The sequence below is a fragment of the Solea solea genome, chromosome 2 (assembly GCF_958295425.1).
Source record: "Solea solea chromosome 2, fSolSol10.1, whole genome shotgun sequence".
In the NCBI taxonomy this organism is placed as follows: Eukaryota; Metazoa; Chordata; class Actinopteri; order Pleuronectiformes; family Soleidae; genus Solea; species Solea solea.
The window spans coordinates 37,217,105-37,233,031 of NC_081135.1; the positions used below are offsets into that span (position 1 = coordinate 37,217,105).

General features: G+C 40.5%; 1 protein-coding gene across 9 annotated transcripts in view; it reads right to left on the reverse strand.

Annotated features, from left to right (window-relative positions):
• Positions 1-1,709: 1,709 nt before the first annotated feature.
• zmym2 (zinc finger, MYM-type 2) overlaps positions 1,710-15,927 on the reverse strand; it is a 33,649-nt gene continuing 19,431 nt past the window's right edge. For 4 of the 9 annotated variants that reach the window (XM_058612480.1, XM_058612485.1, XM_058612488.1 and 1 more), the window contains exons 6-26: positions 15,549-15,711; positions 14,470-14,517; positions 13,275-13,487; positions 12,863-13,013; positions 12,640-12,758; positions 11,535-11,660; positions 11,187-11,337; positions 10,828-11,000; positions 10,555-10,720; positions 9,877-9,905; positions 9,573-9,717; positions 9,221-9,342; positions 8,947-9,103; positions 8,260-8,433; positions 7,255-7,445; positions 6,343-6,550; positions 6,104-6,246; positions 4,762-4,876; positions 3,467-3,709; positions 2,763-2,916; positions 1,710-2,295 (exon numbers count right to left, since the gene is read on the reverse strand). In XM_058612480.1, the coding sequence (XP_058468463.1) occupies positions 2,043-2,295; positions 2,763-2,916; positions 3,467-3,709; positions 4,762-4,876; positions 6,104-6,246; positions 6,343-6,550; positions 7,255-7,445; positions 8,260-8,433; positions 8,947-9,103; positions 9,221-9,342; positions 9,573-9,717; positions 9,877-9,905; positions 10,555-10,720; positions 10,828-11,000; positions 11,187-11,337; positions 11,535-11,660; positions 12,640-12,758; positions 12,863-13,013; positions 13,275-13,487; positions 14,470-14,517; positions 15,549-15,711 (3,244 nt within the window). In that variant the 3' untranslated portion in view covers positions 1,710-2,042. The remainder of the gene's footprint in view (positions 2,296-2,762; positions 2,917-3,466; positions 3,710-4,761; positions 4,877-6,103; positions 6,247-6,342; positions 6,551-7,254; positions 7,446-8,259; positions 8,434-8,946; positions 9,104-9,220; positions 9,343-9,572; positions 9,718-9,876; positions 9,906-10,554; positions 10,721-10,827; positions 11,001-11,186; positions 11,338-11,534; positions 11,661-12,639; positions 12,759-12,862; positions 13,014-13,274; positions 13,488-14,469; positions 14,518-15,548; positions 15,712-15,927) is intronic. The other 5 variants (XM_058612481.1, XM_058612482.1, XM_058612489.1 and 2 more) reach the window with 5 other exon arrangements.

The following is a 15,927-nucleotide window of genomic DNA, read 5'->3' on the forward strand; positions in this document are numbered from 1 at the left end:
AAATAATCTGTCATAATCATGCCAAAAATCCATCGTGGATTAAATGTAAAAGAACTTCTGGCAGGAGTCGAACAGAGAACACCCACACGTACACGCATGTTCACTTCAATGTAGAAAAACTTCACGTAGCCTCAGAATTAGCATGTTTAGCTGTGGGCCTTGTGTTAAGAAGGCGGCCATTTCGTGCCTCGATGTCTCTTCCTCTACGGCAGCCTGAATGGACAAACCCGCCGCACGATGCAGCGGTTCTAGGTTTTTTTTGCAGTTTAAAGTTCGAGTTTTAAAACACAGTACGACAACGACGTCCTTTCGGCCACGTGAAGGCCACCGTAGTTTCCCTGACGCAATTGTTTAAAGTCACCATTAGATGTCGCTAATACTTTAGAGATTAACCCAGTAATCCAACTCCTTTAATGGGCTGATTTTTAACAAATCTGTAGTGGAAGATGATGAATTAATCATTTATGCTTATACTTTTAAGTTTTTCTGACCCGTTGCATACTTTTATTGTAAATACTGTAGATTATGTCAGTGCAGACATGACATGTTTTTTTGGGTTATTTTATCACGGAAGGGTTGTTTTTACAAAACTTGGCCAAAAAATATCAGCATTAGTCGACCTCGAACACTTAATTACACTAGAAATCTAAAGTGACAGGGTCAGGATCAACGACGCAACATTTTAATCTGATTAGATCCTCAGACTGGACTTTACTGCGACGTTTGTCTTCACTCAGACCCAGAAAATGACGTTAACGCCGTCATTTACGAATAACGCTGCCGTTTTTAATCGGTTTGTGTGATAATGTGAAATATTCATGTTTAAAGGGTGAAAAAATTAGCGATAATCCGCACTAAATGCTTTTGGTGCAGTTTACAAATAAATGTAACCAGTGGATTATTTACTGTAATGGTTTTTTTTCTACTCCTTTTATTCTGTTTCAGTCTGAATTCTTTTTTTATTGTCCTTTTGCTCACACTTGTGCAGTAATCTCTCGTTTCTAAGTTCAAGTTCTTGCTTTAATCTTATTTTCTTGCGTTTGTTACACTGTAAAAAAACACAATAACCGACAGGAATAAAACCTGGTTTACTCAGCTCTGCGTCGCCCAGAGAGAGGTGGGATTATAATAATGCCATTGTGAGATTATCCGTTTATTTTATCACTGTATAGTGAAATAAAAAAATAGGAGAGTGATGATTTTTTTCCTTAAACGTGGGGGAAAAAATCCAAGTAAAAACAACCTGAGAGCAAATCTAACAAACCAACAGTCGTGTTTGGGCGTAAACAACCTTAAATCCTAGATTATTTTCCCTCTGATGGTAAAAATATGTGGACATTTTTGCGCCTGAGGGAATAATTATGATTTATTAACAGATGACACTCGAGTTTAAGACTTTGTGGGAACAAGTGACTGCGTCAAAAGGTGCTTTACTTCCTCTAATCCTCACCTTCCTTTGATTGACTTTCATTTGAAGTTGTTTGACCCTGTGAACTCAACTCCGCTCCACGTTTTCCACCTGCAGCGCGACAGTGAGGACGAGAAACTGAAAAATAATTCAAATAAACCTCTGACTTCCTGTCCGCGTGGAAGCTCGTCGCCCTCTGGTGGTGGAAGCATGATCCCGCCGTGTCGTTAAAAAAGCTTAAACACGCGTCGGCTGCTTGTCGGAGAAACTAGAGGAAAAAAGACGACATTTTTCTACCTGATTAAACTCGGATTGAGTGTCGACAGATTACAGCTTCACCTCCTTTTATTTGTGTCTCATCAGATTCCACATTTAATCCCAGCTTCTCCCTCACATTAGGACATTTGTGCCGTTCTATTTCATGACTGGAGAGTTTTTGTCTTCCTTCTCCTCCGTGTGTGACTCAGTCTACGCTGCCGTTTCCCTCACCAGGAGGAAACTCAGCGAGGAGGAGGTGCTACGACAGGAAGGAGGACGACGAAGAGGAGGAGGAGGAGCACACAAACTAACAGCTAAAGCTCCTGTGCCGACTGTTCAGGGTCTACTAACGAACAAAAAAAATCCCAAGTGGCTGCTACGCTTCACCTCCGTCCTCTTCCTCCTTCTTCTCCTCCGCCACCTCCTTGTCATCTTCCTCCTCCCCCTCCTCCTCCTGTGGGCGTGGCTTGTCTGTGTAAATGTCCCTGACCAGGAGGACTCTGGTGAGGAGGCTCTCCAGGATCCGCCGCTCCAGCGGCTGCGACGTGAACCACAGCGGCTCGTCTGCACCGGACGCCCGATCCGGCTGAACGTAGAAGACGTCTAGACGCTGCCGCAGAGACGTCGGGCTGCAGGGGGGAGACGGGACAAAGAGAGAGACAGACGGGACAAAAGGGAGAGAGACGGGAGGAGACCAAAAAAAAAGGGAGCGAGAGATGGAGGAAGATTGAGGAAAGGTGAAGTAAAAATTAGAGAAAGGAGGGGAGGAGAAAGACAGAGAGAAAAAAAAATATTAAAAGGATGGGGAAAAAGGAAGGGAAAGAAAAGGAGACAAAAATCTGAGATTAATAGACGATCGAGTTGAAAATGTAGTTCTCTTAAATAAAGAAAACTCGATTTTTTAAGTAAAGTCCTCATTGTTCTTTAATCAACACTGTGGTTCAGGATGTGAACAGCAAAGAGTTTTAATCACTGGACTTTTCACGTTACGGTAAAACACTCCGTATATTAAACGTACTTCAGATTAAGATTTAATCAGCAGAACTAACACTTTAAGTTTGTTTTATTTCCTGTTTCTATAGAATCTAAAACTCACCACTTGGCTCTGTAGAGGTCGTACAGACGACACTCGTGTTTGTTGAGCGGGCAGCGAGCGACCGCGTCTCCTGCGTCTCCCGAGTCGTCGTCTGGATCGTCGTCCTGGTTTCCCTCGTCTGATTTACGCTTCCTCTTCTTTGACTTTGTTTCTACTGAAAAACAAGAAAACAAGCGTTTAAACATTTTTGAGTTGTGATGATTTACAGCTGATGGAAATCAAGTTATTTTAAGTTTTAATTCAAGTAAAAATTGATCCCAAAATATGTCAATTTTATCTTGTTTAGTCCATAAAATCATAATAATGATCTTAAGTGTCCTGTTTTACCCAAAACCATAATTATTCAGTTTTTAATTTATATAATAATTAACTTATAGACAGCCTCCTGTTTGTACAATGTTAAAAAAACTCTTTATTTCTGTGACGCACATTTAATAAACTCAAACTCAAGAACTACAACTTAGCTTCGTCTTTTAGATTCAACATCGTTTACTTTCACATTTCTGGATAAATCGAAGTCACAAAAATGTCGATATACGACAAATCTGATGAAGAAAAACTCAGAACATAATAGCGGCTGCGACGATTTCTAGTGTTTTATGGACAAAAAGTACATTTTAGATTCATTTAAACACATTTTTTTCCACAGATTACAAGAAAAAAAGGTCTTTATTCTCTTGTATGAGCGGCGGCGTCGTCCTCACCGTGTTGATCCTGAGAAATGGAAGGCACGCGGATGCAGACGTCGGTCTCCTTGGTGACCGGATGCACGGTGTCGGGGCCGTAGACGTTGGCGAAGGAGAGGCGCAGGTGCTGCTCCACGGTGCGCGCGCCAAAGTGTTTGGTGTTGAGGTAAACGAGCGAGCGCAGCAGAGCCGCGGGACTCTGCTCGCCGAGTTGACCGCTGCTCCACAGGCTGCGCTCCTCCACCCGCGCCCACAGAGAGCCTGAGGGACACACAAGCACCTCAGGTCAGAGGCAGCGTAATCCCAGGGAATAAACAAGGGATTACTGTGTTTTTTTTTTTTTTTACTTTAGTTTGTGTCGTTGCAGCGTCCTCATAAATCGTTACAGTACAATCACAACGAGTCAGGATGTGAACAGCAGACGAGTTATAATCACTGGACAGTTGCAGGTGTTAGTGCAGCACACGGCCACCAGTTGGCGCAGTTTAAACTACCTTTAAATGTCTTTTTATTGTAGTTTTATCAATTAGTTTTTTAATCGACTACTATTTTGATCATCGATTGATCGTGTGAAGCTTTTTTCATGATTAAAATAAGATCTGATTGTTTTAGCTTCTTAAATGTGAATATATTCTTTGTCGCTTTACTGCAGATAAAAGAAATCATTAAAAGTTAATTTATTTTTGTGGACAAAAACTCAGTTCTCAAATTCAAGCACTTTCAAGGTTATCTTCAATGCCTTTCCAGCACCTTGCGGCTGTGGCAGATTATTACGAATATATACACATTTCACTGTTTCTATCACGTTAAAAGATAGAATTGTGTTCTATAGTCACTGTGCTTTTATTCATTTATCTCTTCATCTAATTAGCAAATGATTCAACCAATAAGCTATTATTTCAAGCATTTTTATCCAACAATTCAAGCATTTTCAAGGATTTCAAGCACCCATAAAGACCCTGGTGCAGACTCTAGCTTGTGATTTCTTTGTTGCATGGAGCAAAGAAAACCGAGAATATTCACATTTAAGAAGCTGAAAAATCGTGTTGAATAGCCGATTAACCATTAAAAGGTCAAATTCAAGCCCTTTCAAGGTTATTTTTAATGCCTTTACAGCACTTAGCAGCTGTTGCAGATTATAACGAATACATAATTTCACTGTTTCTATCACAAAGACCAGATCACTCAACCACTAAGCTTTTTTTTCCCTGAGAGAAATGATTAGTATTTCAAGCATTTTTAAGCACTTCCTCCAGAAATTCAAGTATTTTCAAGGATCTCATGGTGCAGACTTTGCCGAGTTTGAGTCTCACCATCAGGAAGCACACTGGGCTGCCAGTCCTTCAACACTTTATTCAGCTCCTCTCCAAACTGCTGGTAGCACACGTCGCTGAACAGGTCATCCGTGCGGCCTTTGGCGTGGAGATGCTACGACAGAAGAAACGAGACAAGAATTAAATTAAATAAACAAATAAATGAAGAAAAAATGAAGATCAAACACTTCAAAGTGTCCTCATATTAAATAAATCATCACTGTTTTCAGGATGTGAACAGCAAAGAGTTATAATCACAGGACACAAGCTGTGAAAGGTACAAAAAAAGCCACATTTCTACTCTTAAACTTCCCAAAAACAAATCAAATCTTAAAGATCTGGTTCATAAGCAGCTGAGAGTCGATCTTACATGAAGTTACTGAGAGAAAAATCCAAATCCAGAGGCCTTTAAAGAACGCTGAGCTCCTCTGTGCAGCCATGCTGCTGCTGCTGCTCACATGTGAGGGACAGAAAAGGACGGGGGAGGGGAAGCGGTGCACCACATATGTCTGTCCTACCCAGAACTACTCCCCCCTAAACTTAGTTCCTACCTCCAGAACGTTGTGGAGAGGAGAGAGTAAACTCGACGTGTGCTGCTGTATTATGAAACTGGATGTTTCAGTCACTGAATGATAAATGATAAATGATAAAATACGATATTTAGAGGAATTGTTTCCCCTTTTTGTCTAAATCACTTTTTTTTAGCCTTTTCTTTATATTTAATATTTTGAACGTGGGACATAAAGTTAACGTTTAAACAGTAATCACGTGCCCAAGATGTAGGCTGCGGCCAGCAGAGGGCACAACTAAGGACAAACAACTTACAGGTCACTATGTATTAACAGTAGAGCTGCAACTAATGATTATTTTCTTTTAAAAGAAATCGTTTGGTCCATAAAATATCAGAAAATCTTAAAAAAAATGTTGATCGGTGTTCGTCAAACCTGGAAATGATGATGTTCTCAAATGTCTTGTTTTGTCCACAAACCAAAGTCATTGACTTTTAATGATTTCTTTGTTATCCAGAGCAAAGAAATGAAGAAAAACACTCACATTTAAGAAGCTTAAACAATCAGAAATATTGTTTTAATCATGAAAAAAGCTGCAAACCGATTATTCGATTATCAAAATAGTTGTCGATCAATTTAGTAATCGACTATTACACTAATGAGACAGAAGTGCAGCGTTTTTACGCGCCGCTCGTCGTCATTAAATCAGCCCCAACTGTCGGGACAGTAAGTCTCAGGACTGGGAATACAATTTGAATGAAAGTCAGTTAGATTTTGCCTCTTAAATGGTTGCAGTCTCGCTGCCCAGGTGCCGTGTTTGTGCTGGTACCCACCTGCTGGATCCCCAGACAGAGGTAGAGGATGCTGTCTGCAGAGTAGCGCTCCCCGCCGGGCCGACAGACTTCCCTGACGAACCGCGACAGCGCCGCGTTCAGCTCGTCTGAACTCAGCGACAGGAGGTTGCTTTTAGACCGCGCTGAAAAAGAGACGAGAGAGAAACACACACACGGTGTAACTCCCGCACCACGGCTGTAATGATGGTGGTGATGATGATTTATTTTTTTTCCTTTACCTTTCTTTACGTTTTGTTTGGACTCGCTTTTAACTTTGGTGTCGTGTGTGTGTTCAGAGTGAGACAGAGCCCAGCGCTTCCAGGCGTTGATGCCGTAGCGAGCTTTGAGGGGCAGCGAGCGTCCTCCCGAGTGTCTGCCCGCCGGATGAGAGGAAGACGGGGACGTGGCTGCATCTGTGCTCTCCTCCACCGCCCGCCTCTTACTTCCCTGCAACACAAACCTGTTACTACACACTGAGCCTGAATCTTTCCCCAGTATAACTGTGTGTATAGGACTGGTTCTATATTCAGGAGGTACCAATTTTGAAATATTTTAATTTCCATACCAATTCTGTCTAGTTATAAAAGAGATTTTCACAAATTGGACAAAATTTTGATGTCTCTAACCAAATGCAGTTACGATATTGCACTTGTATTTGATACGACCACACAGGGCAACTCTAAAACCTCAAAAACCCACACACATTCAAAGTACACGGCCTAGAAGGACATCAGACTATCTGAGGTAATAAAGCTGTCCAACAGAGGGCCCTGTGAGTGTAGCTTGGTCTGCAAAAAAGGTTTTGTTAACCTTTTCCAAGGTTGTTTAACAGGAAAGTCAACAGTGTCGAGGCAGCGACGGGAAAGAGGGAGAGCGTTAAACAGCCTCAGAGCTGCTGTTTCAACGGAGCGATCAGCTCACATCTTGAAATGGGAAATTTTGGGATCACGTCTGTAACATCTGTAGCAGGTCAGAGACGTAAGGAGCGGTTTGACCATGCAAGGCTCTAAAAGATGTGAAATTTGCTGGTAACCCGTGAATGGAGGCAGAATTGATATCAGATCTTTGACATGAGGATGAAAATTAATCACATTTTTGAACCCAGCCCTTCTCGTACATTCTGTGTTTAAGCATTTGTGTGTGGTGCGTACTTGTCTCCTGGGCTGAGGTCGAGGCGGCGTCTCCTCCTTCTCCTCCTCCTCCTCCTCCTCTTCCTTCTCCGTCTTCTCCTCTTCCTTCTCTGTCTTCTCCTCTTCCTCCATCTTCTCCTCTGTCAGGACTGGAGGTAGAGACAAACCCATGTCCTCGTCCGTTCCCTCTAGAGCAGGAACAGGGTCTGAGTCTGAGACAGAGAAGAACATCATCTGTTGTCTTATTGTCTTTTCTTTTGTTTTGTTTTTTTGGGCATTGATGAAGAAGTCAGTCCAGTTTACGACTACACTTAGTATTTAGTCAGCAGATAACTCAGCCACTGATCCTAAATCTAACCTAATCCTGACATTTTCTAAAGTGAGCGAGTGATTATTTCAGTGGTCAACATCAGCAGTCATTTAAGAATCTGCCTCTGAAGATGGAGCGAGAGCCTCAGAGAGAGAGAGAGATAGAGAGAGAGAGGAGGGGGGGGGGAGATTACAAAATCTGATGGTGAACGTGAGACGAATACAGAACAATGCTCCCACTCTCAGATAAACTGACAGGGAAAGAAGAAACTCTGGAGTTTGTCCAGTTCCTCGTATCACGTCTCACTCACTCCAGGAAACTCGTGGATAAGACAGGTTTCCAAAAACAGACTGACTTATTGTTAAAAGACATTTAAAGTGTGTGTGCGCTGTTGATTTCATGTATTCAATTATTTGTATGTTTCTAAACTGCCGTTTTTCTTTGTAACGTCTTCTGTCGCTTTTGTAATTTGTCACAATTCCTTTTTATTTAGGTGGCGGTGACACAATAATATGAATTTCTTATATTTTTTTAAAAATGGCACACTGACATTAAAAAGACCTGAAGAGTGAATCCCTCACACTTTGAAAAACAAAAGAGGAGTTTATTTTCTGTCTGTTTTTACTACACAATGAAAACACAACTCTTTGACGTTATGAAACTTATTGTACCCGACTGTCTGCATCACTGATGTCTCGAAGCACAGAGATGTTTACCTTGAGGGAAGTCGGCCTCCAGATCCAGGTCTGGCTCATACTTGTCATCTTCCTCCTCCTCCTCCTCTTCCTTCTCCTCCTCTTCTTCCTTATCAGAGCTGCTGCTGCCTGTGGACGACTCACCCTCCTCCTCCTCCTCCTCACGCTCCCTCTTCACCTTCACCAGCTTCGGATCTGAAACACACAGAGACAGGTTTCCCAGGTAGCAGCAGAAGTGTCACTAACACATATTTATGTATATTAGATGCTAAATCAAGGCTGTATGAACATTTAACCCAGAAAAAGGGTTAAAATATGAGATTTTCAGACCAAATTTGACAAGAATTGTGGTTGTAAAGGTTCTAAATTGTGTCACATGACCTCTCACAATCAGCAAAAAAATGTGCGTAATATTTAATTTTAGTTTTAATCAGACATTAGAGCTGAGACAATGAATCGATTACTGGATTTCTTTGCTCTGGATAACAAAGAAATCATTAAAAGTGAATCATTTTGGTTTGTGGACAAAACAAGACATTTGAGCACATCATCATTTCCAGGTTTGACAAACACCGATCAACATTTTTTAAGGTTTTCTGATATTTAATGGACCAAACAATTAATCACTGAATCGAGAAATAACCGAGAGATTAATCGATTGTGAAAATAAGCTCTACCAGACGTTAAATCCTGAAGTGGTGAAGGTACCTGGTTTCTGGTCCTCTGTGACCTTCTCCTCAGCCACAGGGGTCACGTCGGCCTCTACAGGTTCAGAGGTCGCCGCCTTGTTTTTCAGTTCATTGATGGTCTGGATGATCTGCTCCGCCCCCTGGAGGGTGGTGGGCAGGAAGACAGGCACAGGAATCTGCAACAGGAAGAAGGTACAACAAAATAAATGTCTATTTAGTGAGATTTATTGACTGATTTAGGAAAATGAACTGTTCTCTTGAGTGCAGATAGTCACATTGACATCAGGTCTTACCGGTATGGGCAGAGAGAGTGGAGTGGGAGTGACCTGGGAATACATGCACATGGGTACGGGGATGAAGACAGGCACAGGTATAGGTACAGGAATATACTCCCTCTTCACACCATCGTCTACATCTGTGAATATACAAAATAATATATAAATATCAAAGCATCTCAGCATATGTACGATGTTATGTTAAAAGAAAACTGTTGCTTTAAGTGTCTCTTATTTTGGTCAAATCCAGCTTTACTGTTGTTTTAATGCTTTCTCAACAACAGATTAGATTCTGTAACTTATGTCCTAACTGTGAGCGCGTCATATCGTTTCTTTGTCTCATATTTAAATATCGCATCTCTTGGTTCACCTGTCTGTAAGTGTTTGCTCTGCATGTGCGGCTTGCAGTACGTGGCCTTGGTGAGCGTGAGCGGTTTGCAGAGCACCGCCTTGTTCTTGACGTCTCTCATCAGACCTCGACTGCCGGTGTACGCCATAGTGCCCTGGTTCACCAGCTGCCATGAGGAAGGGGGGGGGGGGATGAATGCATGTTTACATTTACATAAAAATAAAGAAGGATCAGTTCATCAGTGGAGCTCAATGATTACAAATGTTACGTGGTTTATTTTTAACCGACTCTTTACACTAAAGAAATAACAGACGTTCTTACGTACCCCAAGTTTGGTTCCTTGCACGTCGAGGCCTGTTTGAAAGAAAATGAAATACAATCACTTCTTTTCTTCATGAGTGAACCAGACTTTAAGAATCAGATATATTGGCTTTAAGTTTGTGCACACAAACAAGGAATTTGCTCTCGAATACGAACACATTTTGTCTTTCTTATATTTATTTACATTACTTCTGTTTTCTATACTTTACACCAAACTGTGAAGATTTGCACCTAGATCAACAAATAGTATTTACTAGATACACAGAGAAGGAAAGAGTACTGAAAATATTCTACTATTTTGATCTAATTTAACTGTAAAAATGTAAATGTAAGTTACTTAGTTACTTTTTTAACAAGGTTGGGGATACAAATGTCACATGAACTGTATTTTATTTAACCTACAAATTAAAGTACTGACAAAATAATTAAATAATTAATGCCAATTGACCTGTCCTATTTTTAATTGTGATTTTAAATATAGCGCAGTACAGTACTTCTACTTAAAAGTGAAATTACAAACTTTAAAATTACTTAACAAAGTACCCAAAAAAACGAGTAAATGTGGTTTACACCTAAAAAAAAAAAAAAAAAGTGTTTAGAGCTTAAGTTACACTTTAAAAAAAGACTTTTCTGTCATTAAGACGTGTCAAAGTGCTCAGGATGTGTTTTTTATTTTATTTACCCAGGCTGGAGTTCTCGGGGCCTTTCTGCGTGACCATGATGGGCTCGTTCTGCTGCAGGTAGAACTTCAGCAAACACTCCTGGTCACAGAACTGCTTCACCTCCATTCTCCACATCACCGACTCCGTCAGGTGTCCCTGCACCTTACAGCAGTCGCACCGCGCCGCCTAGTGGCCACAGGGAGAACACTTTTTGTTTCAGAATTTTCTAATTGAATAGAACAAAAAAAAGCACGTGAGGATGTGAGAGACACGCTCGAGCGTGAGCTGCAGACCTTGTAGTACCAGTCGTGGAACTTCTTGGCACACGCCTCGCCGCAGAAGTCCCGCGTCATGCCGCCGAGCTGCCGAGTCACGGCTCTCTTGCAGAGCTGACTGCAGTGGTTGCAGCTGACGCACTTCAGACCCAGACGCTTGATGAAATCCTGCTTGTATAAAAGTTTACAGCCTGGAAAGACAAAACGGGTGGAATGTGTTAAAACAAATGCAAATGTCAGTTAGGACAGTTATTTGATTGAAACTCAGAGAGATGCGCTTATAAATAGATGAGGCAAAGACAACTTGTGGACAAAAATAGAACCAAAAAAAGGGGGAATTTAAGCAAAAATGATACAAAGCATAAGGAAATGAATACCTTCGCTGCAGAAAGGCTTCTTGACTCCGGAGAACTTGACTGTCTCGTGTAGCGTCTTCTCCTCTTGGCAGTACTCGCAGAACGTGACGATGCAGTGGAGCTTCTTGTAGTCCTCGCAGCACGTCTTACTGCAGAACTGGTAGACTTTGTCCTTGAGACAGACCACACAAATGTTCAAATGTATCATTTTTGTTTTGTTGTGGATAAAAGAGTTCAGTTTTGTTCTTTTTTGGCAACATTTCAATTGTTAAATCTCCAGGTTTTCCTCCTGGAGGGTCAAATTAAACCCTGCCCCACTTTGACCAAGCCCGATGTAAACTAATGTTCTATTTTAAAAAGGTCTCTCACCTCCCAATCCAGAGTTTCAGGCTTCAGACTGAACGTCGCTCGACAGTAGTTACATTTCAGCTGGACCGTGGTGTTCGTCGTGGACACGGGCGTCTGACCGTTAGTGGTCGTTTGAAGAGTAGCATTCTGGGAAATAAACAAAAAAGACAAGAATCTTTTCAATCAATTCTTGCTTCTTAAAATATAATAATAATAATAATACATTTAATTTAAGGGCGTCTTTCAAAGCACTCAGTTACCTTACAGTATCGGGTTATAAAACAGAAAAACAACAACAACAAAAACAAATAAAGTCAGAGGACGAAGGCAATTCTGAAATGGTATATCTTAATTAACGACATATTTTAGTTAAAAAAAGGGCTTTTTAACATAAATGACAAATGCAATTTATCGCTGTAATGCACACACATTTTTTTTTTACTGAAAATTCAACATTATTTTCATGTTTCAACTGTAATTACATGTTGGAAACTTTACAATATTCCATCAAGACACTGCACTTATGTTATTCCTGGTGATTTTTCACAGTAAGTAAAACTCTTTAGTTTTGATATGAAACTATATAGTCAACAATAAAAAAAACAACATATTTTTATGGTGCAAAATTAATCTCTAAATAAAACAGAAACGTAGAATTAAAAATAAAACTGTAATTAGAATAATACATTTTATTTATAAATCATTTTTGAAGCGACACTCAAGGACACTTTACAAAACAAACAAACAATAAAAAACAGTAAAGAGAAAATGGAGAGGAATTACAGACAGTAGTCTATTTTAAGGTGGGTTTTGAGTCTTGATTTAAAGAGTTCGGGAAGAGAGTCAGAGTTGCGTCACAATGTAATGTAATGATGATATTTATAACCTTGTGTATTATAAAAACAAGTGTTCACTGTTTTCATGATATGTTGAGAGCCTGCGGACTCTATTCAAATGTATTCTAATGAAATTCAGACCATTAAAAATTTGCTCTCAATTTTGGGGAAAGTCACAGCCCTACTTTTATGATATACAAACTTGAGTTTTCCTTCTCTAAAAAAAAAAAAAAAAAACTAAAACCCTACTGTGGATATTAACTCTGTGTTTTAATATTTACTGTGCCCACCTGGAACTTGGTGACACACTGCGAGCTGCAGAAGTTGAGGATGTTTCCCTCTGGCAGCGTGGCCTGATACTGCGGTAATGAGTTCCTTTTACAGAAGTGACACGAGGGCTCTGCATCTGCTAACACACACATTTACACACATTAGGAAAATAAATTGTGAACGTTGTGACTTTCAGTGGCTCATGAAAGCTCTCGTTTCTGTTGTGCAGGCCGTTTTACTCACTGATGAAGGAGCTGGACGTCACTTTGACCTTGTTCATGCAGTTGATGGAGCAGTACGCGCCCATGGTGCCGCTCGCGCCGATGCTGTGGAGAACCTCGCCCGTCTTGATCAGCGTTTTGCAGGACGTGCAGGTCGCAAGTTTACTGTGAGCCTGGGGACACAGTAACGTCACTAAGCACACGATACTTCCTCGATGACAAAATAACAATCTGTTGGGAGCTGCACGTGCAGGGAACAGCAGGAGACGACGTGACTACTGCTGATCTGACACTCTTATCGCACCCAATTTATCAAAATGTTCAGTAGCATTTGACTCGGGACGATCAGTCGATTAATTGGTATCAGTAACAGATGACTAGTCAGACAGGTGGCAGCTTTAGTCTCAGGTGAGCGTCACACAGTGTACAGGTACCTGCTTGAACTCCCTGATGCAGGTGTGGCAGCAGAATCTCTTCTGTTGTCCGTCGACGAGGAGAAAGTGGTTGGCCGACGCTCGGCTGGGCAGGTAGTCGCCGCACTGTTCGCAGCAGTTCATGATCAGCCCGTTGGCGCGGCGGTAAACGTTGAAACACGTGTCGCTGCAGATCTTGTGGGTCACCGTCTTAAAGCTAACCTCGTGCCGGATCTGTGGTACAGAGGAGAAGGAAAAGTACCATTGATTCAAGGGGAAAGGGGCTGCAAGTAACAAGTGTTTTCATGATCTGTCGATTCATTTCTCAATTCATTCATTAGTTTAGTCTATAAAATGTTGTTTCACAAAACTGAAAATTATGTTTTCAAATGTTTTGTTTACAAACCAAAATTGTTCCATTTTAATATGATTTATTTGTTACATGGTGCAAAGAAACAAGAAGATTTTCACATTTAAGATTAACATTTAAATTATTTGCAAAAACACTCAAACCGATTAGTCGATCGACAAAATATTTAGGTCATTAATTGAGTAATCGATTAATGGTTGCAGCCCTGAAGTGGAGTGAAACTTAAGAGGAACAACATTTAAGTAAATTTAAATTAGAGCGTTAGTATTTGAGGAAAGTTTCTAATTGCGAATTACACATATTTTTAAGCAAATTTTAGTTCCTTAGTCACATTTTGTAAAAATGTAAGTTAAGTTTTTAATTGAATCAAATCACAGTTTTACACTGGGATGTGCTAATTGCATTGTTTTAAATTAAAATAAGGTAAAATAATCCTTTATTAGACCCACAATGGGGGCATTTACAGTGTCACACAGGGTAATGGTAAAGAGAGTAAAGGTAATAAAAAATAATCTATGAATGTATAATATTGAAGATATTATTATATAAAATAGACTAGACAATACAGTATATGTGTTAAATAAACAGAATATATACAGAATAGGCTTATTATTTGCAGTGTGTGTAATTATAAATATTTTCTGGTTTGAGTGTGAATATCTTTTAACTTTTTGTTGTATGGAACAAGTAAATAATCGACAGATTAGCGGATTATAAAAATACACACGCACATACAGTAAATTCACAAAAATACACAGTATATACAGTATCATAATGCAAGTCTAGAACATGTACAGATGCTTTGATATGCAAATTGTGGCCGATACATAAATAATGCACATTTACTCTCAAACGCAGATCGTCTTGGTTGCTAGGTGACGGCTGCAGCAGCACCTGAGACAGTGAGGTGAACAGTAAGTGAGCGCTTACTTCATTGATTGAAGATGCTATGAACATTATGAGAGATAGAGGGAGAAAGAGCGCCCCCTGTGGTATGCTAAGCAACACAACACAACACAACATAACACACAGTGGCAGAGACGACTCAGGGACGTTTTTTTCGCCACGATCATTCTTACATGCGGTGTCCATGGAGACTGAGCGGCTAATGAAGCCATGGTGAAGACAGAGGGATGGAGAGAACAAAGAAGTCAGGAGAGGAGGAGGAGGAGGAGGAAGAAGAAGAGGAGGGAACAAGAGAAGAGAGAAGCCAGACAAGGAACAAGGAAGAGATAAATAGTGAATGAATGAATGTGACTTGAGCAGGAAGACAATGACACAGAGACAGAGGGGGACGTTTGTTTAGGGTCACATGTGTAAATAAAGGAGAAAAGGTGAAGCCAAACAGAACTGAGCCCTTGTGATGAAAGAGGTTTGAAAAGCTTGGTGAATTAAGGCACTTCTGTAACAATGAATAACACATATAGAAATAGAAAATAGAAAATTCTGATTCATTTGGATTTTCATGTGGAAAATCCTTGGATAAATCTTTTAATAAATACTATTTCTTGGTTCCGTTGCGTCATATTTGTGTGGAAACTTCCACACAAACACTTTTCAGATGCTTTAATCCTCAGTGGACAAGATTCACTGAAAACATATTTAATGAAAAGTGCATTAATGTAACTATTGGGGTACATTTTCTATGTAAAAATAGCATTTTTAATGGTTAGAGACCCAAACTGTATGCAATTTGCAGCATTAGTTCTGCACAAATCTCTTTCAAAAACAAGCCAAATTGGTATGATGGATGAAATATCTCTAAATGAAAACAATATTGGGTCAAATTGAAAATGTAAATCAAATTGGAAAACTTTGACATGTTGAAGTAAAGAGAAGGATAGACAGGTTTGGTAAAGAATGTCTCATAGATAGTTAAAGAGGAGAGTTGCGTGTTGTTAAACGCAGCAGACAGACACACTGACCTCTGTGAGTTTCCCGCAGACAGTACATTTGGTTTTAAGGCCTGATTTGGACGGGTTCTGCTTGTTCTCGTACGCGCCCAGGCAGCCCGTGCTGCAGAACTCCTGGAAGGCCTCGCTGGAGTCCACCTGGGCCACGATAGTACCCTTCATGTTCGTGATGTCCCTGAAACGAAAGAGTGACAAACATTAACCAACAGTGGTGCATTCATTTACAGTAAAGCTGCAGTGCAAAACTTAACATTACCATTTTTACACTGCGTCAATCTTAAAACGGCCTGTCGAGCAAAACTATTAAACCTGACTGAGGGAGCGTTTGTGTGCATACAGCAGCAGAGCAGGGGCGGGTGGGGACAAGGAGCATTTGGAGCTTGTTGGCTAC